Source organism: Pezoporus flaviventris, unplaced genomic scaffold (assembly GCF_033815535.1).
Source record: "Pezoporus flaviventris isolate CSIRO_AGI_PZ_B2104156 unplaced genomic scaffold, CSIRO_AGI_Pfla_v1 ptg000040l, whole genome shotgun sequence".
NCBI classification, from domain to species: Eukaryota; Metazoa; Chordata; class Aves; order Psittaciformes; family Psittacidae; genus Pezoporus; species Pezoporus flaviventris.
This window is the reverse complement of record NW_026892588.1, coordinates 9,344,386-9,369,392: the sequence shown is the minus strand read 5'-3', so window position 1 is coordinate 9,369,392 and position 25,007 is coordinate 9,344,386. Positions and strand designations below refer to the sequence as shown.

Genomic DNA, 25,007 nt, shown 5'->3' with positions numbered 1-25,007 from the left:
GGCCGGGCGCCCCGTTGGTGCGGCGGGCGGGGGCGGCGGCGGGCTGGGCTCGGCTCGGCTCGGCTCCGCCCGCTGCTCCTGCAGGCTCCTGCGGGGCTGGGGCTGGGGCTGGGGCAGGGCGGGTGGCGCAGAGCCGGAACCCTCCCGTCCCCGAGTCTCGACCGGCCGCCGAGGAGCCGGGGAGGGCTCCCCATGAAGCGACGGAGGATGAACAAGCTGTACATCGGCAACCTCAGCCCCGCCGCCACCGCCGACGACCTCAAGCAGCTTTTCGGGGAGAGGAAGCTGCCCCTGGCCGGTCAGGTCCTCATCAAGTCCGGCTACGCCTTCGTGGATTACCCGGACCAAAACTGGGCCATCCGCGCTATCGAGACCCTCTCGGGTGAGCCAAGCGCTGCGTCCCCTTTTATCTCCCCCCCACCCCCGGCATCCCGCCGGCTCCCCTCCCGCTGCACCCCCGGGGCTCCCCGCCGTCTTCCACCGGAGCTCCCCCATCCCGATGACCCCCCTTCCACGGGCATCCCCGCCGGTTCCCACCCCCCGCTCCCAGCCCTTCCCGCGGCCGCCCCGGCTCTTCCCAACCTCGGGGTATTTTTCGCTGATTTTTTTCTTCGATTTTATTAAGAGGCGGCCGCGCGCGGACCCCCCCGACCCGCCCCCCCCCCGGCACCCGCTGCCTCTCGGGGACCATTTTACGAGGTGCCCTGCTCCAACTCACCGGGGGCGAGGAGCAAAGGGCGGCCGAAGGGGCGGCTGGGGGCCGGCGGCGGCGGCCGGGGAGGCGCAGGCAGAGCCCCGGCAGGGCGGGGGCAGGCGGGCCGGGGCGGCGAAGGGGCCGAGGGCAGCGATGAGGGATGGAGGGCTGGATGGGGGGGGGGGCTGGTACGGCTTGTTCTGCCCCGGGGTGATGCTGAGCGCCCCGCTGTCTCCGCAGGGAAAGTGGAGCTGCACGGCAAAGTGATGGAAGTGGATTATTCCGTGCCCAAAAAGCTCAGGTAAACCCCCCGCCATCACCCCTCCATCCTACCGGGGAGCGGAAAGGGGGGTGGGGGGGGTGTCTGTGGAAGCTCCAGGAGTTGAGGGGAAAAAGGAGGGGGGAAGAAGAGGCGGGTTTTACTTTCAGTCCGGAAAACGAAGGCGGGGGAAGGGATCGCTCGGCCGGGGTCGGAAGAAGCCCTTTCTCCTTGGGGGGCCGGCGGGGTGTGCTGGAGTTGGCACCGTTGAAGCCGTGCCCAGCAGCGGGGCTGCCAGCGCTGCCGGAGGGTGTTGTTTTGAACAAGCCATTCAGCAGCTCGCTCTTCCCAAAACCCCTCTTTCCCTGTTGATAACCACCGGGCGATCCCAAAACTCGACGCGTCCATCTGTTGCGTCGAAGCGCGCCCTCTGATTCTAATCAGGTGTAGGGGAGCACCGACATGCTCGTTTGAGAGAGGAAATAAACCCTGGGACCGTGTTGCGTAGCGGCCTCGTCGCAAGGGTTTATTTTCTCCCCGACATGTCTCGGGATAAAAGGTCCATGCGCTGGGAAAAAGCCACTCCATCGGATGGTCCCACTGGATAATTTGCTGCTGTTTGGCGTGGAGGTTTGGCCTGTGATCGATGTTGGAATATTAATTTTGGAATAACGGGGCGGGGAGGGGGGAGAAATGCTGTTGTGTAATTGAGGCTTCGGGGGGGGAACAACTCGTGCCCGGCATCACGTGTGCCGGAGTGGGATTTCTTCTCCGGTAGCGATCACACACACTCCCTTACCTTAAAACATCCTCAGAAACAAGCAAAAGGAATAAAGAAAGCCCGGCTATAGTATTTCTAAGCTAAATCTCTGCAGCAGCCTAAGGCTGGTCTGCTAGTGACTTTTTAAGACTGATGAAGCCAGAAATTGGGAGTTCGGGAAGATAGTATGGACCCGGGAGTTGACCTTTACCATGTACGAAGGGGAGGTAAACAAGGAATTCTTATTTACCTAAATACTCCCATCAGGCTGGGGTGCTGCTACTTTTTCTTCTGAGTTTTAAAAGCAAAAAAGGACACTTAAGCAGCCTAGAAATAAATGCTGGTTTATTTTGCATCAGTCTGTTTTCAGCTGGGTCTGAGCTTTGTATACCAGCTTGGCTCCCAAGTTTCCTAGGGTTATTGAGATCTAATTTAAGCTGATATATTTTATTGTTTCTTTTTTTTTCCCCCAGCTAAATAGAATACATTCTGCTTTATATATATATCCAGTTTATATTAATATACCCAGGTAGGTGGGCTGTGACTGTGCCTGACTAGGTTATAGATTTTGGTTTTATAACGTGATTTCTGGCAGGGAGCAGAGCCTCACGTGGTCATGTTTTAGTCCTGTGACCCCCCTCCCCACCCCCTTTAAATCTGTGGGAAATCCAGGTTTTGTAGGTGAAATCGAGTCCCAAAGAGGCGCTGGGATTTCAGGGAGCAAGGCTTGGGAATCAGATGGTAAATTCCCCCAGTTACTTAGGTGAGATTGTGTTTTAATTGGGTTTGGGGAATGCAAGCCCCTCTTGGCTCTTGTGCCCCAGTATTTCTGCATCAGAGGGATGGGAGCCAGAAGGTGCTGATGCCCGGTGTTTCCCTGCATTCACCTGGAGTGCTTTATTTGTATGAGCAAACCTAACATAGGTCTATTTCACCAACGTATTTATGTGCTTATAAATAGGGTTCGATGAGAAATGGGCTCCGGCATCGTGCCACTGTAGGTAGGGGATGTGATTTCCTCGAGGTGCTGCCAGGAGTTGCTGGCAGTGGGGTTTGTTTCTGTTTCTCTGAAGGCACGGCAGTGGGAAGGAGCAGGAATCCTGCCCGCTCTGCCTCTCACGAGTTAAAACTCAGCCCTGCTGCTGCCATGCAAATGGTTTGGGCTCCTATAGGAAGGATCCAACAGTGTCTCAATTGTTGTGCTTTCTTTTTTCCCTGTATATGCTGTGTTGTGCCTTGGAGAATTAAAGAAAAAAAAATCACCCTTTTTTTATTTTTATCAAGGTTTTAAAATTTTAAATTAATTTTCCAAGTGATTTTTAAATTCAGCAGGAGCAGAGAATACTTTTATTTGCTTAAAGCAGGGCGATGCAATTCCGCTTCAGGAGGTTTTTTTTATCTGGAGCATGGCAGTGAGGGAAGCATCAATATCTTTCCATTTAAAGATAGGTTGGACATCTCTGAGATCTTTGAAACTCCTGTTAGTTGGAAAGAAAAGTTGTTAAAATAATGATTGGTTGTGAAATATGAAAAGTTAAATACAGCCACCCCAAAGCTGACTTGTATACAAGAATTAGATGAATCTGAAAATGCCTGCCCAAGCAGCTTTGATTTTATTGTGATTTTTTTTTTTTATTTACATGATTTTATGGGATCTACAGGATTTTCTCCTTTTTCAAAAGGAATTATCCTTAAATAATTTTCCTCTCTTGAGCATCAATTCAGTTGTCGTTTCCCGTGTGTTTTGGCTTCATTTATTTATTTATATACTTATTTTTTCTTCACCCCCTTGTTTTTAAACCCATAACGCTGGTGACATTAAGGCACGGAATCAGTGTGCAAGCCCTTTGTCTCCCCATGGGCAACCCGTTGCTTCTTTCCTTACTATTAATTGCTTGTCATCAATGAGATGCTTAATCAGGGGAGAGGAAATCCTTGTTCAAATCAGTTGCTTTGCCAGGAAAAGCCACCAGCACCTATTCGAATGTCTATAAACACCACTCGAGGAGCAGTGAAAATACTCCCTTGGCTCTCCAGTTGTGATCTCTTTCATTTAAAAAATATTACTGATTTTAAGTAAATGAATTTAGAGAAACCTAAAGAGCAGGAAGAGGGTTTTCCCTGCAGTCACAGTATGGGGAGGGTTTGCTTTGCTTTGCCAAGAGAATTAAACTTGCTGGGGGGTTTTGTGTGTAATGGTGTATGTTGGGTTGCGCCTGGTTGAAAATGGAATTCAGAGCGCTAAAAGTAGCGCTGCTCTTAGTCCTAGTCTGGCTTTTAAGTAGATATATATATTTAATGTCTTTTAGTGTCTTTTACACTTCTATAAATTAATAACGTGTGTTAGTATTTAAAGTATTTAGTACCTTTATTTAGTACCTAATACTTATTAATTTATATAAATGTAAAATACTTTAAATGTTAGTATTTACTTAGTACCTTTTAATGTATAAATAAATATGTATAAAATATATAAATATACTTTATGCATAAAGTATTTAGTACCTTTAATGTACAAAAAAAATATACTATAAATAAATACTATATAGCAGACACTATATACATAAGAGTTACTTTTTCATATGTATTTCTGTATATTTAAAAAATAAATTATATCTTTATGTATTATGTATATTTAAAAATATACTTTCAGTATATATACATTTATATATATAATACACAAATATGACGTTGTCAGGGAGATGCTGGTTGCATAGGGAACGTGGAAACTCCCTCCTGCTGCCTGCTGCGTGCACGGCAGGTTTCCCATAGGTCTTGAATGCTGTTCCCTATGGATCTGGCCAAGCGAAACCCTTTGTAGGTGATCCTTTCCTAGTTGGACTGCAGTGCTTGTTATAGCCAGGTGTGATGCTGTCCCTTGTTTTATTTTATCTATTTTCAGGTCTGGGTAAACTGGGAGCTGATGGCATCTGAGTTGTTTTGTCTTCCTTTAACTGCCTTTTTGCTTGGTGTTGTGCTGCCCACTGGGATGTGGGGATGGGAGTGGGGTGGCATCAGGATGCAGGATGGTGTATGGCTGTGGAGGATGCAAGGGGTGATTGGGGCTGAGCTGTAGCTTGCCAGGATGCTACTTGGTACCACTGTGAAGCCTACCTGGATTAGAAAGCATCACGGAGAGACCAAAGATGAAAGGAAAATAAGACATGAATATTTATCTTTAATTAACCATTATTTTTTGTCATTTTATAGTTCCTCCAGTGGTGTGAACTTGCCCTTTTGCCCCACTGGGCATCCTCCCAGTGCTGAATGGCGATGCAGGGGGTTGGCTTCCCTCCCCCACCCCCTCTTCATATTTTCTTTTCCTTGTCTTTTCTTCCCCCTCTCCTCTTCCCCCCTGCCCCTTAATCTTGACAGGCTGTGACAGATGGGACCTTATTTCCTATTCATCCCTATTGTTACTACATCCCCAGCTATGGGGATGTATCAATCACGTGCTGTCCTTGCTGTCCCCCCTCCGGCTCCATCCCTCGGCAGGTTGTTCGTCCTGCGGACGAGGACAGGGCTTTAACATGCACGGGTTTTAATTCCTTAAGAGCGTCAAGGCAAAGCCCCCGGCCTGGGAGGGGAACTGGAGCAGACACATCCGTGATGCTCTTGGCAACTGGTTGAAACTGGGGCAGCTCTTTAATGCTTATCCCGCCCGGCGCTGACGGAGCCGTTGCTCATTAAGATCCGCTGCTGGATTGGGTTGGACAAGAGCAAAACTTGTTGAGAATGACCCCGATAGACACAAAAAATACATATAATTATCAATAGACGCAGACCCAACAGGCGCCGTCTTCCCTGCCTGGTTATGGGAATGTCCCTGCCTCAGGCTCTGGGTCTGAAAAATGCACGTGGGACTGGGTTTAGTCCCTGCCTGATGATGAGCATCGTATATTTTGTAGATGTTTTCGTGCTTGTAACAAGTATTTCGTAAAGCACTCGGGGCTGCAGGGGACACGGTTGATTTCCAGCGTGTTTCTTCCCCCTCTGTGCTTTTTTACCCCCAGTTCTCTTGAAAACTGATTTTTATTGGAAGCAGGAGCTGGCAGATGGTGTTTTCTCTGCCCTCGGTACTGATCTGAGGTGGAAGGTGATAAAATCCCTTTATGCCTTTATTATATTAAGATATTGCAAAGCTCGACTAGAAAAAAGTCCTCATTTTTTAGGGCAAAGAATGGTGAATCCATCCCTTACATACTATTGCAAGGGCTTACGTTTAAGCCAGCTCAGTGAAATTGAGTTTGTGGTTCCCAAATGCTCACGGGAGGTGAACCCCCCCCCGCCCCGGAGCAGGAGACCAGGGGATGTTGGTGACATTGGGTGGTCCCTGTACTTGCAGCCCAGTGAGCAGGGGCAGGATGGATAGACACAGGAGGTTCATGGAGGCTGGGCAGGGTCTGGTGGCTTGTTTTCATTTCACAGCTTTGTCTCAGCTTTCTTCTCCTTCTTCTGTGTCCCTGTTCGTGGCTGTTACCTGTTATTTCTCTGGGAGCTATGGGAAGGGTTGTCATGAAGCTGTGAGAGTGCTGCTGCTTACCTAGGCTGCTGGAAAAGGGAGAGGTGTGCCCAGCGAGCCCCAGTCCTCCTGATCCTGGGAGTAAACTGTGAGCTTTAAGGCATCTTCTGTTGTATTACTTGATTTCAGCAAGTACAGATACCCGGCACATGGTGTGATGGACATTGGCTGGTGACTACTGACATGGTAGCCATGGGTTTTTCATACCCCTTCCCTGCAGGGTTGCAGTGTTGGCGTCCTGACTGTGTTCTAATGGATGCGTGAAACCTAGGACAGCTCTGATGTGCGTTATTTCATGAACCCAGTTTACAGCCTCACTTGCTCTGAGAACGGGGTGCTTCACTCTGTGTGTGGTGCCAGCTGACATGTGGTGGCAGAACCCCAGCTCTGGGATGGAGGAGATGTTTCCTCCTCAAGCCAGAATAGCTGCTAGCCAGCAGGACTACTTTTTGTTGAATTTAAAAGGGCAGAAAAGCAGGTGATGCTGTGTAAATCTGGTTTACTGAGCACTTGAAGCTGGTGCTCTGTTGCCTCTGGGCCTTTTGTCCTGGGCTGGCAGGGAAGAGCGGGAGGGTGGTACAGAAGGATACAGCTCTTGTGGTTATCTGTGGGTAGCTCAGTACAACAGAGGTAGTTACACCACACAATGAGGAATGTTTCTACAAACCATGTGCCTGTAGTTACTGGTTATTCTGATTTATTACTTTATTTTAATGCCTACTTGCCTGCTGCAAAACAGGTTGGGTGGAACATGGCTGCTGCCTTTGTCACAAGGTCCTGCGCTGGGCATTGTGTGTGTTCTGCTGAAATCAATCCCCGGTCTCCCAGGTTTCGGGAGGAGCAAGGAAAGTTAAAGGGAGTTTCTGTCCCAGAGTCCTTCTGGAAGTGGTGTTGAAGGAGGATGCTGTGCCTGTTGAGGCCCGCATGTGGTCCATGCCACAGCCCTGGGAATCATGGCCCCAGGTACACATCCATCGCTCTATCAGTGATGACCATATGTGGTCCAGCACCGCTTCAGCCAGGTGGAGAATTACTAGAGCTATAAAAAATATGCCTACTAGGAGCAATAGCCTTATTTTAAAAGCTGAGTGGTGATAATGAGCTGCTGGGAGACCTACCGGATGGTAAGGGTGAAGCCTGGAGCACCATTTGGACATCTTTAAGATGCTCTGCATCAGCTCAGATGGACATTGGAAATGAGAATATGCTGTAGTGTCATACTGAGAAGTTGGGTTACATGGCACCTTGCTGTGGTCCTTCTCTCTGGGTGTCTCGGAGGTGGGCAAGTGGCATGGAGCCCACTTGGGCTGGGATTTGCTCAGGCAAACTGGTCTCACAGCATGCTGGTGGTTGGCTTGAGAGCTGGATGCGTCTCTTGGAGCCCACAGGAGTGGTATCCCTGGGAACTGAACAGCTCCAGGACTGGACCTGGGCATCCTGACATAGCCCCTCTTGGAAATGTTGGTGGACTTTAAAAATGAAATGTGTCCCATTTTCTGGAGTGGGCCCTGCAAAGCATTGGTGCTGGGAGCGGCGGTGTGGCATCACGAACAGGCAGGAGAAAGGCTTAGGCTGTTGGTGAATAGCGCAGGATCAGCAGTGCCATGGTCCCCCCTTGGGTGAAGTCCTCCTTACTGCCTCCTTGCTGGTGTGGAATGGTTTGGAGATGGGATGGTGTTGGATAGGATGGGATGAATCTTGCTCATTGCCTTGCAAGGATCTTACAGCTGCATGCCTAACCTTGAAATCCCTGGTGGCAGCTGAAGACGCAAGTAGTCTATGGCAGAGGTTTGGTAACACTGCAGGAGATCACCATCTTCTCTGGCTCTGGCTTCCCCACTGTTTCGCAGTGATTGGAGGTGCAGAGCCACCCCTGCAGAGATGTGTGGTGTGGTGGCAGGTCGTGAGCCAGGCAGGATTTATAGCTGTGGTGGGGAGGTGACTGCTCAACAAGGATGGCCATGCTCAGGATCCCTGGAGGAGGATCTAGCCTGAGGAAACTGTCTGTGAAACCCATGCAGGGGTCTGCTGAGTGAGCACACCTCCTCGGTTGAATGAGAGCGTAGGGTTTGTAGTCCAGTGCTGATTGCACTGCTGACCGTACCTGTTTAAGCAGCACCATGAGATACAAGGCTCCGTGGTAGTTTCAGCTGCTCTGCTTGGACATGGTCATCCTGGTGGGACAAACTGTGGATTTTGTCTTGCCCTCGCAGCCCACATCTCAGGAGTTGTCTTTTCCCTGCTGTCCCTTTCTTGCTTGAGGTCTGGATGAGGTGAGAACACAGGACCCTACTTTGGTTGGAGCTGACTGATGACAAGCAGGATTATGAATGCTGACCTGGGTGGGCAGAGAATGAGTTCACGGCTTGGCTGGATCCTCCATGGACTTGGGTGTCTCAGAACTCCTCACTGCCCAAGCACATGTTCTTGCAGCTAGGCTGGGGTGGCATTTGGTGGCTGTTAATGTCTTGGGAAGCCTTTGCAATGCATCCTGTGCATCCATGCCGCAGGTAGGGAGCGCAGTCATGTGAGTGGAAATGTGCAGCTAGGCAAGGTTGGGTGCCTTGGCCATCTACAAGGGGATATGTATTTAGGCTTCTCCCCATAGAGAGCAGGCCCCCGTTGCTGGGAAGTGCTGAACATCAGCAGGATGCATTGTGGAGAGCCCCCCTCAAGGGACAGCAGTGCTGGCCTTGGTGGGTCTTGGGTCCTGTCACCTCCTAGCCAACAAGCCCAGCGCAGCGTGGTCAGAGTATGCACACATCCCAGCCGTGCCTGTGCGGCTGTGGCTCTGCAGAGGCTCATTTCAGGAGGTTTCCTTGGAAACCTGACAGCCAGCATGAGGAGGGAGCATTCCCAAGACAGCTTCAGCCCTAATGGGTGGTGACCAGGCCAAGGCTGGGAGAAGTGACTTTCCCCAGGCACAAGCAGCTCCAGCTCAGTGTGGGGAAGCAGGATGCTTTGGTGAGTTCTCCCCAGCTGCTGTCTGATTTCCAGGAATCCTTTGCTTTCCTGCTGCAGCATCCCTGCAGACCACATACCCCTAACCCAGGGCTTTGTCTTTGCAGGAGCAGGAAGATCCAGATCCGAAACATCCCGCCCCACCTGCAGTGGGAGGTAAGAAACGGATGATCCTAAAAGCATACTGTTTCCATCAGTTGTGCCAAGCAGCGCAAGTTGTGCTGCAGGAGCATGTGCTCTGCACATGGGCCACCCTTTACCTTCCCTTTACCTTCCCAGTAACCCCAGGAGGGAGGTGGAGTTGAACTGGGCTCTATCTCCCACGGGATTGTGGGGCATCTTTGAGCAGTAGGGCATCATGGCGATAATGGGATGCAGGTCCGTGACGTTGGCTCTTTGGAGGGTGTCTGTGGGTGAAGCAGGCTCTTGCCCTTCCTGCTCCCTGCCTGTTTGGCAGCCTCTCCTGCGTGTCTCACCTGCCTTGTTTGCTGCTCTCTCCTCTAGGTGCTGGATGGCCTGTTAGCTCAGTATGGGACAGTGGAGAATGTAGAGCAAGGTAAGATGGTCCAGAGTGGTCCTCATCTGCGCAAAACTCCCAGCACTGCTCCCCAGCTCTTCCCAGGCCAGAGAAAACCCAGTGGGGTGAAACCTAGTCATTGGCTAAAATGGTTTTCCCCGTGGACACAAGTCCTGCTGATGGAGGTGGGGCCGCCCGTCCAGTGGTGGGGTATGGCAAAGGCCATCATACCTCATCTCCAGCTCTTTTCTTGGTCACTGATTAGAAACCCAGTTTCCTCTGCAAGCAAAACCAAGCTGAGTGTTGTTTGGGGTCTGCTGGTGGATCAGTGACATCCACCCATGCATCCTCCTCAGCGAGGGTGGTGGGATCAGGCCTTGGCACCTTCTGGTCCTTCACCAGCCCAGCCCAGTCCTTGTGCTGAGGGAATGTCCTGGTGTATAAGTGCACGCTCTGTGTGGTGGCCAGGGCCATCCTCACAGGACAGGCATTGCCCTCCCACCATCCCCACTGGTGTCCCACCTCCAGGGCGTGTCTAACATTCCTTCTCTTGCTTTTCCACAGTCAACACAGACACAGAAACAGCCGTTGTCAACGTAACATATGCAAGTAAAGAAGAAGCAAAAGTGTAAGTGGGGTTTTACCCATCTTTTCACACCACCTGAACTTCCCCTGACAAATCCCAGGTGTCTTCCAGGCTGCTTCTTGTCTTCTCTCTAAGCCTCCTTCGGTTGTTTCTAAGCTTTTCCAGTGTAAGTTTCAAGTGCCTTAAGGGCTGTCAGTGTATATTCTTGAGATACAGCAGCCAGATGTTGGGTTTACCTTAAGCTGTGTCATCTTACGTGCCTTTTGAAAGCAGTCTTCTCTTTGTCCCACTGCTGTGCAGTCTTCTGCCTTCTCCCCTAACTTGGGAGATGGGGTACCTCATGGTGCCCCATCGTACGTCACAGGCACCAGCGTGGCGCCATCAGCCCTCGGGTTGTCCCCTCTTCCTCTGTTCCTTCTCTTGTTCTTTTTAAGGGGCTCCCAGATGTGCCACCTTACAGTTACCTTTGGACACTTTCCTTCCTAAAAGGACTTCTGCAGGGTCACAGTGTCCTTATCTTTAGGGAGCAAAGCGCTCTAGAAAGCAGAGGGTCAGGTCAGAGAGGCAATTTGTCAAGGAGCCGTCTTCCCAGGCTGGAAGTTCAGACCTGAACTGGGAATGCACTGGATTAATCACCAGTCTGACCACCCAGCCTGAGCTGCTGAAGAGGTGGAATATGTTGAAGGAGGTGGGAGAGATGGTGGAGAAACACTGCTGTGATGGGAAATGTAAGTACCATCACCAGTGGGGGGAAAAGTCAAGTTGGAGACCAAATATACAGAGACTGTCACCTTCCTGGAGTCAAGAGAAACTGGCTGTCAGAAAGTTCTGCCTGGACAAAAGAGGGTCTTTGGGTGAATGAATGACTGGTTAGAGGAGGTGAGATGGAGCCAAGGGGTCCTTGGCCAGTTTCTGCAGGGGAGGGAGAGCAGCAGAGGGTAAATCACCTGGATGTTGTGCAGAGGAGTTGTAAAGAAAAGCCGCACATCAAGAAAAGCTTTAAAAGGATGAAAGAACCTAACAGAGCTGTGCAGCAGGGCTGGGTGAAGACATGCTTAAAGGTTTATTATAGCCAGAGAGGAAATAGAACACGAATTGGGGGGGGGGGGGGGGGGGTGTGGGTGAGAAGCACAAGGGCTGTTTCAAGCAAAACACTTATTAAAGGCTTCTAGAGACTTTAACCCTGTGCTACAGACAAGCCCTAAGTTACCTACGAGTAAGTAGTGAACGTATCTCAGACTTAGTGCCCAGCGTAGTTTTTTGTATGACCAAGACCAGGCAAACCCCATTCAAGGAAGAGCCTTTGCCAGAGTCCATTTGCTGATGGATGTTCCAGAAACTTCCCATCTGAGTTGACCCATCACGAGGTTGGACTTGTGAGGACAGAGATGGGGAGAATGATCTGCTGGTCCAGAAGGCTGGAGGAGAGTCCTCCTTGTGCCTCTTGGGGTGGCCATACTCACCAGCACAGCAGGGCTCAGTGCTTTGGAGTAAGAGACTTCAGGGTTAGAGAAGATGCTGTTATCTGTTGCATCCTGATACCTGTCTTAGGTGGTGCTCAGCAGCTTGATGCAGAAACAAGTGACAGGAGGAAAGGCCAGAGTGGTTCATGGGGACGTGTTTTGGTTTAGAGCATGTGTGATAGGAACAGGCAAAAGGAAGAGCTCAGCAGAGTAACCAGACGGGGGCACTGTGCTGATCTTGGGAAGGGGCGGTGAAGCTGCAGAAGTCCTCGCTGGATGTGAAGTTCAGGCCTGGTAAAGGAGCTGCTTGCAGTGGTGCATTCACACGCCTGCCTCTGAATAGCTGAAGCAGGATGCAGTAGGAAGAAGGATGGCTGAAGCTATCACTGCTCACAGAAATCACTGCAGACTTCCAGTGTGGCTGAGCATTGCACTGCCAAGGAGGGGATGAGGAGTCCAGCCTCACTGAGCTAAGGAGCTACAACCAGACAGGGGCACCATGTGCCACATCCTTCTTGGAGCAGCTCTTGCTCAGAGCCCCTCTGTCACGTTTTCCATGTCCGAAAAGCCCATGAGACCATTTCCATGTTCTGTGATAGCTCCTAGCCAGTGCTTTCCTCAGATGAAGTGGCCGATCCCGAGGCTGGCATCCTGCCTCTGCCAGGGTGACAGACTGCATGCCAGCCCTGGCATCACCCACATGAGAGGGGACATTGTGCCACCATGCTGTGGGAAAGTAGGGTGCTCTGGCTTCCCATGGCCAACTTCTGTATACTGGGGAGGGAGGAAGATGCAGGGCTGGGGAGGGATCACAGCCCACAAGTTGTGGTGGTACTGGAGGGGTACCATCCCCACAGAGCCTCTCACCACCCTCCCTGCATTGCAGGGCAATTGAGAACCTGAGCGATCACCAGTTTGAGAACTATTCCTTCAAGATTTCCTACATCCCGGATGAAGAGGTGAGCTCCCCTCCGCCCCCACAGCGATCCCGCCGCGGGGGCCACTCTTCCAGGGAGCAGGGCTCCTCCCCGGGGGGCTCCTCGCAGCCCAAACAGCTCGATTTCCCACTGCGGATGCTGGTGCCCACGCAGTTTGTTGGTGCGATCATAGGAAAGGAGGGCTTGACCATAAAGAACCTTACTAAGCAAACCCAGTCCAAGTAAGTACCTCGAATGGTTTTGTTTCCTTCCAAAGGGTGCTGTAGGTCCCCAGCATGGATCCTCCATGCGCTTGGGGCTGTTGAGTGCTGGCCAGTGGCGTTTTCTTGGGATGCAGCCTTCATGGGATGGTAGAAAAGCCCATGTTCTAAACCGTTGCTGCTGCCCAGGTGGTTTGGGTGCGGCAGGAGGGAGATGCACATTCAAAAAGGCCAGGAACGTGTTTCTAAAGCCCAATCACAAGAACTACTGGGGATGAGGCTTTAAGAAGAAATGGCAAGGTTGGGGATGAAGTGCTGAAGGGGAGTGCTAGGTGCAGCAGTCAGTGCCTCCATGGTCTTTGCCCTCAGGATTTGCTCATCCTGCCTTGTTTTATAGGGTTTATGGGTTGTAGCTGTTGTAGGGGGGAAAGGGGCACCATGAGAGCTCTGCCTTGAGAAGGATGGGCTTTTTGTAACTGAAGCCTGTTTTTGCAATCTTAACATTTTTATTGTTGAAGAACAAAAGAAAAGCGGGGGGGGGGGGGGTGTGTGAGGGGATGGGGATGGGACTTTCTTGCCACGGTTTTCCATGTTTCTCTTGTCAATTTTCACATTGATTTCACCTCTGATTTTCTGCATGGTTTTCCTGCATGGTTTGTTCCTGCCCAGATTTGTTTGTGTTTAACCCAAAGCTGTCTTCTCCCCTGCTCATCATCCTGCACCTGGTGATCCCACAGGACATAGGACTCCTGTACCAGAGCATCCTCCAGGGCATCCTAGTTCTCAGAGAAGCTTTTAGAGGCAAATTGTTTGGTAATAGTGCATCTGCTTGAGCAAGCAATAGGAGGATGTGCTGCTCTGCAGCCAAGCGGGCCGAACCCCGGTGTTGGGTGTGCAGGAAGAGGTTTGTATGGAAAGGGGACGTATGCATAGGGAGAGAAACTCTTCGAGCCTGACTAGCCCTAGAACATGGCAACCCAGTAGCTGTGAGCTGGTCCTGGTTGGCCGCAAGCTCTCCTTCTCCAGGTGAGTCCCCTGGTGTGATGAGCAGTGGGTAGCGACGAGTCTGTGCCACTCAGGACTGGAAGGTTGACCTTTGCAAGCCCTGAACCTGGCGAGCAAGGTGGAGGCACCGGCTGCTGGTTTCTCCCAACCAAATGCTACTGAGCTTCTGCTGCTGAGCTGTCCCTCCTTGTGGTTTGGGTTCCCTGTGCCTGCCCTGAAGATCTGGTGCTGTGGAGGAAGGCTGTGCTCCGTGCTCTCAGGCTGCCTGACTTGCCCAAGGAGGCCGTGTGCCTTGAGCAAGAGGGACCTCATGCCCCTGGCCTGAGCAGTTGCAGGAGATGATCCTGGAGGTGATGGTGCTGGTGACATCCTGTTGCCCATCCCCTGCTCCTAATCAGTGATGCTGGGTCCTGGATTCCTCTGGTCACACAGGACTTCGACCCCGTCTCCACACACAGTGATGGCCAGAGATGCTTCTGAGCTCCAGGGGACAAAAGTGTTCCCAGGTTGAACCATCTTGTTTCTAGGCTGAGGAGGAGCCCAGACCAAGAGCCTGCCCAGCCAGTGACCTTCCACAGTGATTGCAGCCCTTGTAACTTGATGAGGAGAGGACTATTGCTACCAAACAGCTATGGAGCCAGGATAACTCTATTTCCACACAGCATTGTCCACCTTGAGAGGGCTGTCCCTCATAACTACCTCTCTCTGAAGAGTTCCTAGCCTCCCACTTAGGGATTCTTGGAGGTTTTTTGTGCTGCACCTTGGGCAATCTGCCCTGTCCCTGTCACACCATCTCTGTTATCAGCCTCTGCAGTCTCCTGTCCCTGCAGCACCCTTGGGTCCCAGGTGGCTGCTGATGTGGTGAGGGGTTGAGGGTCCCTTTCTCCATCCTCCCCTTGGAATGGGGCTGTGTAGCAGCAGCTCTGGGATGTGCTGAGAATTCCAGAGCCTTCCTCCACTGTCCAGCTCTTTGGGGTGGAACATGACTGAATACACTGGCCCCTTCTCTCTGCGAATTGAGCTTGTGCCTGCACATTCAGGTTTGGGATAGGTTGGAGGTCAGCCAGAAACCTGGCCCTTTCCTGGGCTTCTCTGGTGTACCTGTCACTTCATTCATTCAGCCCATCTGTGGCTCTTTGCCTTTCTTCGCTCAGTTCAAGCCCCATCTCCACCAACCTCAACTGCTCATGGCCTCAAGAAGCTGCCTGACTCCTGTGTGTGGGGTTTGTTGGGGTAGCCATGGATTCCTCATTGGTTCCCCCTTGCTTCAAGCACCAACCCGACATGATGCTGTGGCACCACTTTGGAGCATGGGACCATCATCGCCTCTTGAGGCACGTTGTGATGTGTTTGCATTCTCCCTGGGTGAATCCTCCAGGTCAGCCTGATGGAGGTCCACGGCCAGGAGTGCCTTAGAAGGTGCCACACAGCATGCGCAGGGTCATTGTGCCGTGTACATAACCAAAGGGCAGGGAGGGCTCGGCAGTGCCGGTGTGTCTAGCACCCCTTTGCACGGTCCAAGCAGGACCAGTCTTCTGCCTGCGCAGCTCTCACTGAAGCTGTAGGAGATCTGGAGAGATGTAGCCTTCAAAGGGGATCCAACTCTTGTCTTCATTCCCTCTTCAGTGTTCAGAAGAAACCACCCTGGGGTCCATTTTGAAGCTGATGGGGTGGGCTCTTCCATTATCTCAGGAAAGCTTCATCTTGCCATGTCTCCTCTACCTACGTGCTGGTTCATGAGCTCCTGGAAGAGCTGACCTGTGCAATCCCACTGAGACCCTCCATCCTCCAAACGTGGCACTCGTTAGGGGCGACTCTCCACCACAGCCACTGACCTTGCATGCACAGCAGCACCCATGAATGAGTCCGGTCAGGATGGGGACCTCTTATGGAAACAGAGACATGGCCAGAGGGCAACAAGTTGGAGCTGAGTGCAGGTGGCATTCACTGAGCAGCCACTACTGCCCCTTCACAGAAGATGTGGGCCAGCCCAGCCCTGGCTGCAGCAGTGACAGGGATGCCAAGGTGGTGGCCGATGGCAGGATGGCTGCATGGCATCATCCTCTAGTGGGAAGAGTGCACGGACTCATGGAGAAGATGGGAAGATCTCTTACCTCTGCTCTTCAGGACGCATGGTTGGCGTGCAGGAGTCTCCTACTCTGCTTTCCTCTCTCCCTCTCTCTCAGGGCCTTTGCCAGGTATGGTTGAGCGGTGAGGAGCGAGCTGGAGGTGCGTGCCTCCTCCCCGCCATGAGCTGAGGGGAGGACCAGAGGCGCTAGAGCACGGTCCCTGCCGGTGTGCAAGGGAGAGCTTTCAGGTCCCCTGTGGAAGGGCGTGAGTACAAGAGCTGTTGTTGCCGTGGGCCTCCGTGTCGTGACACACGCTGCCTCTGGGTAAGTTGTCTCTCTGTCCTGAATGACACACAACAGTCGTGGCAGCCGCTGGACAGCCCCGGGTGTTGTGCAGAGAGAGGTTGAGGTTGGAAGGGAGACCTCTGGTCCGGTCTCCTGCTCCAAGCGGGACTGGCGTCAAAGGTGATGAACCAGGTTGTGCAGGGCTTTGTCCAGTTGTGGATTTGTTCTTGCCCCCCTCTTGATGCATCTTTTGATGTTGGCTGACATCCCTCAGCTCCCAGTCAGACCTCGGGTCATGAAGGTGAAGGTAGCTCAAAACCAATCTAAACCAGCTAATGCAAAACGCTACCTGGGCTTGCATGGGACCAGGTGATGGTAGATGTATGTCAGCGAGACCCAGGTTCACCCCAGAGCTTGTGCAGGTGTTGAAATGAGCTTTTCTGTGAGTAGCGAGCTCAGCTCCTGAGCTCTCAAAAGCCTTTATGTGGCTTTTGACAGACACACCTCAGGGGGCTCCTCTCTGCTGGTTGTTTCGCTGTAGGGTTGACATCCATCGGAAGGAGAACGCTGGCGCTGCTGAAAAGCCCATCACCATCCATGCCACTCCGGAGGGGTGCTCGGAAGCATGTCGCATGATCCTTGACATCATGCAGAAGGAAGCTGATGAAACTAAATCGTAAGTGCCCCTGGCTCAAAAAATGTGCAGATTGAAGGGGGAAGGAAGGTAAATTCAGCCATGAAAGGAGCAGTAATCATCTTCTGTCACCCCCCATCCCCTGAGGGAACTGCTGGCATTTGGAGTGTCAGAATACAGTCATGGGTCAGTTAATAACTTAAACCTCAGTAACTTCAACTGTGGTTGACAGTGCTGTAGAGACCAGAAGCTCAGATGGGTCCAAAGAGCATGGGTCAAGCTTGGAGAACAAACCCCCATGAAATACAGATGTGCCATTGGGAAGTCCTTAAGTTCCTGTTCTGCAGAAGCTGAGGAGATGCAGTGGTGGGAAACAGTGGTGGTTTTTCTGCTCCTTTCACTATATCATTAGTACCTGTTGCTGGGATTTGGTTTCCTGGGCAGATGGACCTTTAGATTTTACTGTGTTTTGATCCATTTTAGAGCAGAAGAGATTCCCTTGAAAATCCTAGCACACAACAGTCTGGTGGGGCGGCTCATTGGCAAGGAGGGCCGCAACCTCAAGAAGATTGAGCAGGACACGGGCACAAAGATCACCATCTCCCCGTAAGTCCTGGTGAACACCAAGCCATTCCCCTCCATGCAACACAGCGCAGGCAGTGCTGGAGCCAGAAAAGAGAGCACGTTTCCCATCCCGGTCTGGCGTTCCTCATCCCAGGTGGATGGTGGCATTGGGCAGGGAGAGGGCCCTGTGGTCCCATGCTGTCTCACACTTCTTCTCCACATGTACCTGTGGGGTAGCTTGCAGGATCTGACCATTTACAACCCCGAGCGGACCATCACGGTGAAGGGCAGCACCGAGGCGTGCTCCAAGGCTGAAGTGGAGATCATGAAGAAGTTGCGAGAGGCCTATGAGAACGATGTGGTGGCCGTCAATGTAAGCTCCCAGCCTTTCTGCCTGGAATGCCCTGACTTCAGAGCCGCTGCTGAAGTGGCCAGAGGAAAACTGGGGGGGTATTCAGACTGTTATAGCAAGGGTTGGCCTCATCCATCATGTCCACGCTATGTGGTGAGAATCCCCAAAACCCCACTCTGCTGTTTACACATTTCTCCGTGTCTTTGCTTTCCCAGCAACAAGCCAACCTGATCCCAGGACTGAACCTTAATGCTTTGGGCATCTTCTCGACTGGGCTGTCAATGCTCCCATCTAATCCAGGGGCGCGAGGGGCTGCAGCAGCTGCCCCATACCCCCCATTTGCAGTAAGTGTGACAGGGTTTGGGGTGCAGGGGATGTGTTCTTGGGGACAGAGTGGTCTCTAGACTCTCCTGGTGTACCTCTTAGGTTTGGGTGGATGCTGTAGCTATAGGAGCCACCTTGAACAAGAGCTCTGACTTCCAGTCATTTGGGGAAGATACTTGTCACAGCAGCAAAGTGAAGGAGGCAGTGAATGAGCATAGCTGAATTCCTCCTTGGATTTAGCTCCCCGGGAAGATCAGCTGCATCCCCATGTTGTGCTGAGCTCGGTTTCATCCATGTTTAAGGACTGGCCATGTCCCAAGGGAGCTGCTCTCTGAAGGTGGCTGGCAGCAATCTGTGCTGATGCCAGCATGGAAAAGCCATGTAGGTTGTCATGAGTCCTGGCCCCAGACCCAGACATGGGTGGTGATGGTGTGGGCTCGGTTGCCACCAGAACCTGCCGACTTCACCCCAGGGCATGCGGAGCACAGCATGAATGGGGACAGGAACCACCACCGTCAGTTTTGATCCCAGCCCTAGCACCTGAAGGATTGTACTTGCTGGGAACTGATCTTCCCCTGACTTCAGAGGCAGAGGTTTTCCTCTTTCTTGGAGTGCTGTGGCTGCCAAGACCTGTGGCAAAGCATGTGTTTGGGAAACACTGAGGTTGCGTGCAGGCAGGGACAGTCCAGTGTAAGGAAAACATTCTGACCATAATGCTGATGGAGAAGGTCCATCCTCAGCCCATAAGCATCTGCAGAGCACCCTGAGGGTGACCAGACTCTGGTCTGTCTCCATCAGTCTCTAAATCCTTGTGCCGAGATGCTTTGGCTGCATGTGGGTTAATTTACTTGTGCTGTTTTCTTTTCCTGGCGACGCCAGCAGCAGAGTGGTCGGAGGAGAATGGTGAGTGCCAGGCTGGAGGGAAGGACGAGTGTGATGTGTGTGTGATGGGCCTGGAGGGTGCGGTGTGTTTCACACCTCAAGAGTGGTCACTTCTGACCATGTCCTCAGCAGGACCTGGGGCCAGTGGCAGTAGCTTCAACTGTGAGGCTCTAGAGACCTGGTGAGAATGAGGAAGGATGGGAAGGAGGCTCACAGTGAACAGGGGGAGCTGGGGAGGTGCGGTGCCTATCCTGGCTGGGTAGGAGAGGATGTGTTGGTATAGCAGATATGGAGCAGCCCATGGCCAGAAGCAGAGGGTGGACCCAGGGAGCTTGGTGCAAGGAAGAGCACAAAACCGCAGCACTGTGGGTTTGAGTAAGGGCTGGGAGCATGAGCATCGTCTGCTGTGGGCAGGGAAGCTGCATCTCCTCCACCTGAGTAATAGTGGTTTGCAGGTAGCATCTGATTGTACTTGCCCAAATCCAGAGTAGGAGAGAGTGGTGTATGCTGGCGGGAGAAATGTCTGATGTGCTTGAGACACAGACGAGTGGAAGAGGAGTTGGCTTGGGTTGCGTTGGGGTGCTGGTATGCACCCCTTTTTGCCATGGAGACCCACTGCTTTACCCCTGACCCAGCCCACGTCTTGGGAGAGCATCTTCTTCAGCAGTTGCTTTTTCTTCCCTTTGAAATGGAGAAGGGAAATGGCGATGGCAATCAAAGCCAAACTAGACCTTTTGCTCAGTTCTCACCAAACCCCCACCTTCTCCATAGGGGACCGATGGTGGCTACAGATGGTTTTGGCTCCCATCTGTCTCTCAGCCTTTTTGCACTGTGCTGCAGGCACAGGACCCAGGCTGCAGCTCACATGAGAGATCCCCAGGAGGGATTTCGGGGGCTGAAGGGTTGTCCCCATGTCTCTGCCAGGCTCACGGTGATGGCGTGCTGTTCTGCATCAGGCTGGGAGGGGACAGGAAGGGGCTGGCACATTGGGAGTGTCGGTGACCCTCAGTTTTTCTCCCACCATAGAGCTCCTCAGCATACCTGTCGGGTCTGTACAGAACGCCCCCAGGCAGCGCCTTTCCCCATCAGCACCTTGTAAGTGCTCCATCACCTCCTTCTGTGTGATCTTTGCATGGGGGCACCTTGGTAGGGTGGGCATATGGCCATGGCAGGCAGCTTGTCCCCTGGTGCGTTGGTTTCCTGACTGTGTTGCTCTTCCATGCCCTCATTAGCTGCCGGAGCAGGAGGTTGTGAACTTGTTCATCCCAACACAGGCGGTGGGGGCCATCATTGGGAAGAAGGGGCAGCACATCAAGCAGCTGGCACGGTTTGCCGGTGCCTCCATCAAGGTGAGCAGGGTGCCGTGGGGCTGGTCCTAGGCTTCCTGCTTCAGTTTCCCCTTCTGAGGGCAGTGAATGGGAGCCTTGGGTGAGGGTTTTGCTCCCTAAGTTAGCAGAAACCCATTCCTGCGACACCCTGGTTATCACCCGTTATTGGATGGGAGAGAATGCCCCTGCATGCCAAAGTGGGACCATGCTCACACTTCTTCCCCATCTCTACAGATTGCCCCAGCAGAAGGTCCTGATGCCAGCGAGCGGATGGTCATCATCACAGGGCCACCCGAGGCTCAGTTCAAGGTGCGTTGACTACGGGGTGAGGGTTGTAGCTGGGGACACATTGAGAGCATCCCTTTGGTTGCTCCCATGCTGCCAGCCAGGGTTTTTACTCCACTGAATGCTCTTTGCTCAGTACCATGGTTTTGATGCTGCCAGACATGGGCCCATCATCACCCTCAGGGCACAGCAGGCACTGCCAGGATTGCTCCTCCAACATTTTACTTTCCTTATGTCTCTTCTCCAGGCCCAGGGGCGGATATTTGGGAAGCTGAAAGAGGAAAACTTCTTTAACCCAAAAGAAGAGGTGAAGCTTGAAGCCCACATCAAGGTGCCTTCCTTTGCTGCTGGCCGTGTGATAGGCAAAGGTGGCAAGACGGTAGGTGTGGGGTGCAGGGATTCTCCCCCTGGGTCCTGAGATTGCAGAGCTGGGCATCACGCACTGCCGCCGCCTGCCCCAGGGGCACAGAGCAGCATCCTGACCACTGCCCAGCGTCCTGGTGGTGGCTCTCCTTAGGATGCGGGGGTAAAGTGAGATCAACCTCAGCCTGGTGCTGTGTGCTGGCTCAGAACTGGGGGGGTGATGCTGGCAGTGAAGGATTTAGGCTCTTCCGCAACAAAACCTGCGGCTCTTGTTTGTTCCAGGTGAATGAACTGCAGAACTTAACTAGTGCAGAAGTCATTGTGCCACGAGATCAAACCCCAGATGAGAATGAGGAGGTTATTGTTAAAATCATTGGGCATTTCTTTGCCAGTCAGGTAAGCTTTGTTGCAGCTTTTCTGAGCTTCCCAGCCTGTTTAATCCATCAAGCAAGCCACTGAGCATCCCGCTGCTCTGTTTCAGCTGGGTCCTGTGCATCCAGGATGCATAAAGGTGTTTTGGCAGCTCTCGCCAGTTTTGCTAGCACTAAAGGTTGGCTCAATTTAGCTTAGACACCAAGCATATGAATCAGCTCCTCCTTGACATCAGTGCCACCTGGGAGCTCCCACACACACCCTCATCCCCCCTGGGTGCACATACTTTGAGTGGGACAGCAGCACCCTAAAACTCAGGCTCTAGAGGAAGCAGAATTTAAATCCCTGCAGCTGTGTGGTGGGAGCACGGTGGCCCCTTCTTTAGCGCATCTTAAAGTGACATGGTCTAGTGTGAGGCATCCTTGCCCATGGCAGGGGATTGAAACTCGATGATCTTAAGGTCCTTTCCAACCCTAACCATTCTGTGATTCTATGACCCTTCATTACAGCTGTGTAATGAAGGATTACACGTGCTTGTCCTGTAATTAAAGGTGAGAGGGTGCTGAGCAGCGAGGTGCTGTTGTGCTGGGGGGGTGTGTGGGGACACAACCACTCGTGGTGCCCACCCTGACCCTCATTCTTCCCCCCCCCGGCAGACTGCACAGCGCAAGATCAGGGAGATCGTCCAGCAGGTGAAGCAGCAGGAGCACAAACACGTTGCTCAGGGAGCTCCGGCCTCACAGCAGCAGAGCAAGTGAGGCCTGCATTGCGCCGGCCAGCACCGCCTGATGAATGTAACCCCACCGCCAGCGGAGCCCCAGCAGGTCAGGGGAGCAAACCAAAGAACCCCCCCAAACCTCCCCTGTCTGCAGCTGGGGTGCTGTGAGGGTACAGGGAGGGGTATTGAGAGGGCTCTTCCCATCCCACAGCCTCCCCCCCTGAGTCCATTGCCTCCTGACGCTATCCCTTTAGTTGGACTAACATAGGCAGAGAGAGAGAGAGATCTGTAATGTCCTAAAAGCCACCTGTTCCATCCAGGCCTGGGGGGCTGCAGTGCTCATCGAGTGTAGAATTAATATATCAATAACAAAACTAACACTGATTTTATTTTATTGGGGCTTTTAATTTTTGTAAGATAATTTGGGGGATTTTTTAATTGTTTTGTTTTTTTTTTTTTTTAATTTCACAGTGGGGTGAGGGGGGAGGTGTTTGGTTTTTTGCAAGAGCAGGCTTTTTTAGAGTTGTAAGGAAAGGAGCTAGTCCATTGGTTCTCTGATGCACAGTAGAGACATAGGATTGCCAGCAGCAGGGGGAAAAATGAGTGTTAAGAAGCAGTTTCTTAAGGGCTTTGAGACAAGCAGTGCCTGTATGAGCCAACAGAAGGGATACCGTCTCCTAAAAGAGGAATCTCCTTCACACACCCAATCCTCTTTGCTTCACAGAGTCCAAGATGGGGGCTTGCATCCCTTCTATCCCCTTCCCATCTGTCTGTCCATCACTGCCCAACCCAGCCGTGCTCATTACATCCCCTGACATGGACGGGCAGCACTAGCCCTGCCTGCTTGGGGCAGAGATCTCTGGGGAAAGATCACTGGTGCAGGGAGACGAGGGGCAAAGTGGAGGAAGGGGGAAAACAGCTTTACCAGAGGTTGTTGTCCAGGGCTGGAAAAAACAATGATACAACTAGCAAATTCATTTGAAACAAAACCAGCCCCAGCCCCCCCAGGACCCATGCATCACACACACACACACAAGAAACTACCTCAGGTTTTTGTACCTCAGCACCCTGCGCTTGTGTTTCCCTGTTAGAGATTTTGTATGCCTTGTAAAACTGATAGCTGGAGCATCTTTTTTATTTTTTTAATAAAAACCAAGTTGGAAAATGATCTTGACCAAGTCAGCTGCGAGGCGGGAGAAGGAAATCCATCCCATGCTCTTCCATAGTCTCCTGCTGCTAGCTGAGAGCCAGTGGCCATTCCTTCACAGAAAGCTTGAGAAACGTTTGAAAAGACAAAAAAAAAAAAAAAAAAGTATAGAATAATGAAAAACCCTAATGCGTGAAACCCAGGGTGAGAGGAGGGATTGGGTGGGATGGGAGCAGCGTGTTGAGGTGAGCGTGTGGGCACCGGCCCCATAGGCTGCCCCACCACATTCCCTCTACTGCAAAGTGTTCTGTGGAAAACCCAACCCAACCACAACCAAACAAAACCAACAAAGAAATATATCCAGCTAACAAGAGCCTGAGCTTGCTATCTGTTGCTTTCTTTCAAGTGTTTTGCATTGGTCACAGTTAAGCCAAGGGGTGAATGGGGAGGTGGGCAGATACTCAGCGTTCCAGTACTAACAAGAAACCTGGAGAGGGGTTTTTTACAAGGACAAGAGACAAGTTTTAAAGAGGGTAACTTTGTATTAGATAAGGAAGAAATTATTTACAATGAGGGTACTTAGGCACTGGCACAGGCTGCCCAGAGAAGCTGTGGCTGCCCCATCCCTGGCAGTGTTCAAGGCCAGGTTGGATGAGGCTTGGAGCAACCTGGTCTAGTGGAAGATGTCCCTGCCCATGGCAGGTGGTTGGGACTGGATGAGCTTTAAGGTCCCTTCCAACCCAAACCAGTCTGGGATTCTGTGATTTGGTGGGAGGGATGTTTGCAGGCACTGCCAGGCAAAGCTTTATCCAGTTGCTGGGGAGGTGTTGCCATCATGAAGTCACCTCTCCCTGCACTAAACCAAGGGCCGAATCTCTCTCTGTGGTTAGTTAGCAAAGCCAAAACACTGCATCACCCAGTGGGGAAAGGACCAAAGTAGTGTTTGGTTGTCCTTCATATGAAACGATGGCAGGGGAAAGGTTTGCATCTGGGCATCACATGGGGTGGTGATGGATGCCACGAGGGAACATCGCATGGCCCCCATAGCTGAGCTTCTCTGCTCTCACCCATCAGGCACTGAGGATGCAGTACCATGGAGGTGGTGGTACCTGTGGAGAACAGAGTGTAACATCTCAAAGTACCAAACAACATCACATCATGCCCATGTTTTGGAAAGGTACAGGGAGCAAAATCAAAAGTCCCTTCGCCACCTGCAACACAAATGATTTCAGAGAAGAGCATCAGTTTTCTTGCTGTCACCCCTCATCCCCAGCCAGCAATAAACTGACTGCAGGACCGGTGAAGTCCAGTGGTCCAGCCCTGAGACCAATGCTTACCATTACTGTAAGGCTCAGCCTGATCTAATCAGTGTCTGAGCCCTGTCACATCCTTCCTGTGAGCAAGGACCACGTCATAGGGCAGACAGCATCAGAAATGCGTAAAGCTGGATGACGAGCACCCCTGCCTCCAGGGCAACAGCTGGGGGATGCAGCATTACTCACTCAGTACATGTTTTCCCATCAGCATGGGAAGGCACAAGCTTATCACCTCCATAAGGTCATTTACTATGAAAACCAAGGTCCAGATGCTGCATCCAACCGTTCATCCAAAGCACGGAAGCTAATAGGCTGTTTCCTTCCACAGGGTGTCTCAGAACATAGTGTAGGGGCATAAGGACCGAAGCCACAGCTGAAGGGCCAGAGCCCACAAGATGACCTTGTAGACAGAGGGGATACTGACTGGTACATGTACAATTTTCTCAATTATCTCATACACAGA

General features: G+C 52.0%; 2 protein-coding genes across 5 annotated transcripts in view; one reads left to right on the top strand and one right to left on the bottom strand.

Annotated features, from left to right (window-relative positions):
- Nucleotides 1-25,007, bottom strand: part of CFAP410 (cilia and flagella associated protein 410) — a 120,761-nt gene that overhangs the window by 37,192 nt on the left and 58,562 nt on the right. The gene's annotated exons all lie outside the window — the stretch shown is intronic.
- Nucleotides 46-23,249, top strand: IGF2BP2 (insulin like growth factor 2 mRNA binding protein 2). 4 transcript variants are annotated; one of them, XM_061465214.1, is made up of 18 exons: nucleotides 46-382; nucleotides 935-995; nucleotides 9,304-9,352; nucleotides 9,701-9,752; nucleotides 10,278-10,341; nucleotides 12,649-12,721; nucleotides 12,854-12,921; nucleotides 16,801-16,935; nucleotides 17,377-17,499; nucleotides 17,695-17,830; nucleotides 18,025-18,153; nucleotides 19,013-19,036; nucleotides 20,042-20,110; nucleotides 20,248-20,364; nucleotides 20,578-20,652; nucleotides 20,876-21,007; nucleotides 21,274-21,387; nucleotides 22,020-23,249. In XM_061465214.1, exons 1-18 carry the CDS (start codon nucleotides 193-195, stop codon nucleotides 22,119-22,121), a joined length of 1,713 nt encoding a protein of 570 aa, XP_061321198.1. In that variant the 5' UTR covers nucleotides 46-192; the 3' UTR covers nucleotides 22,122-23,249. The 4 variants fall into 4 exon arrangements, with proteins under 4 accessions (XP_061321198.1, XP_061321196.1, XP_061321195.1 ...); XM_061465212.1 differs by having other exon boundaries at nucleotides 12,649-12,921; nucleotides 19,016-19,036; XM_061465211.1 differs by having other exon boundaries at nucleotides 12,649-12,921.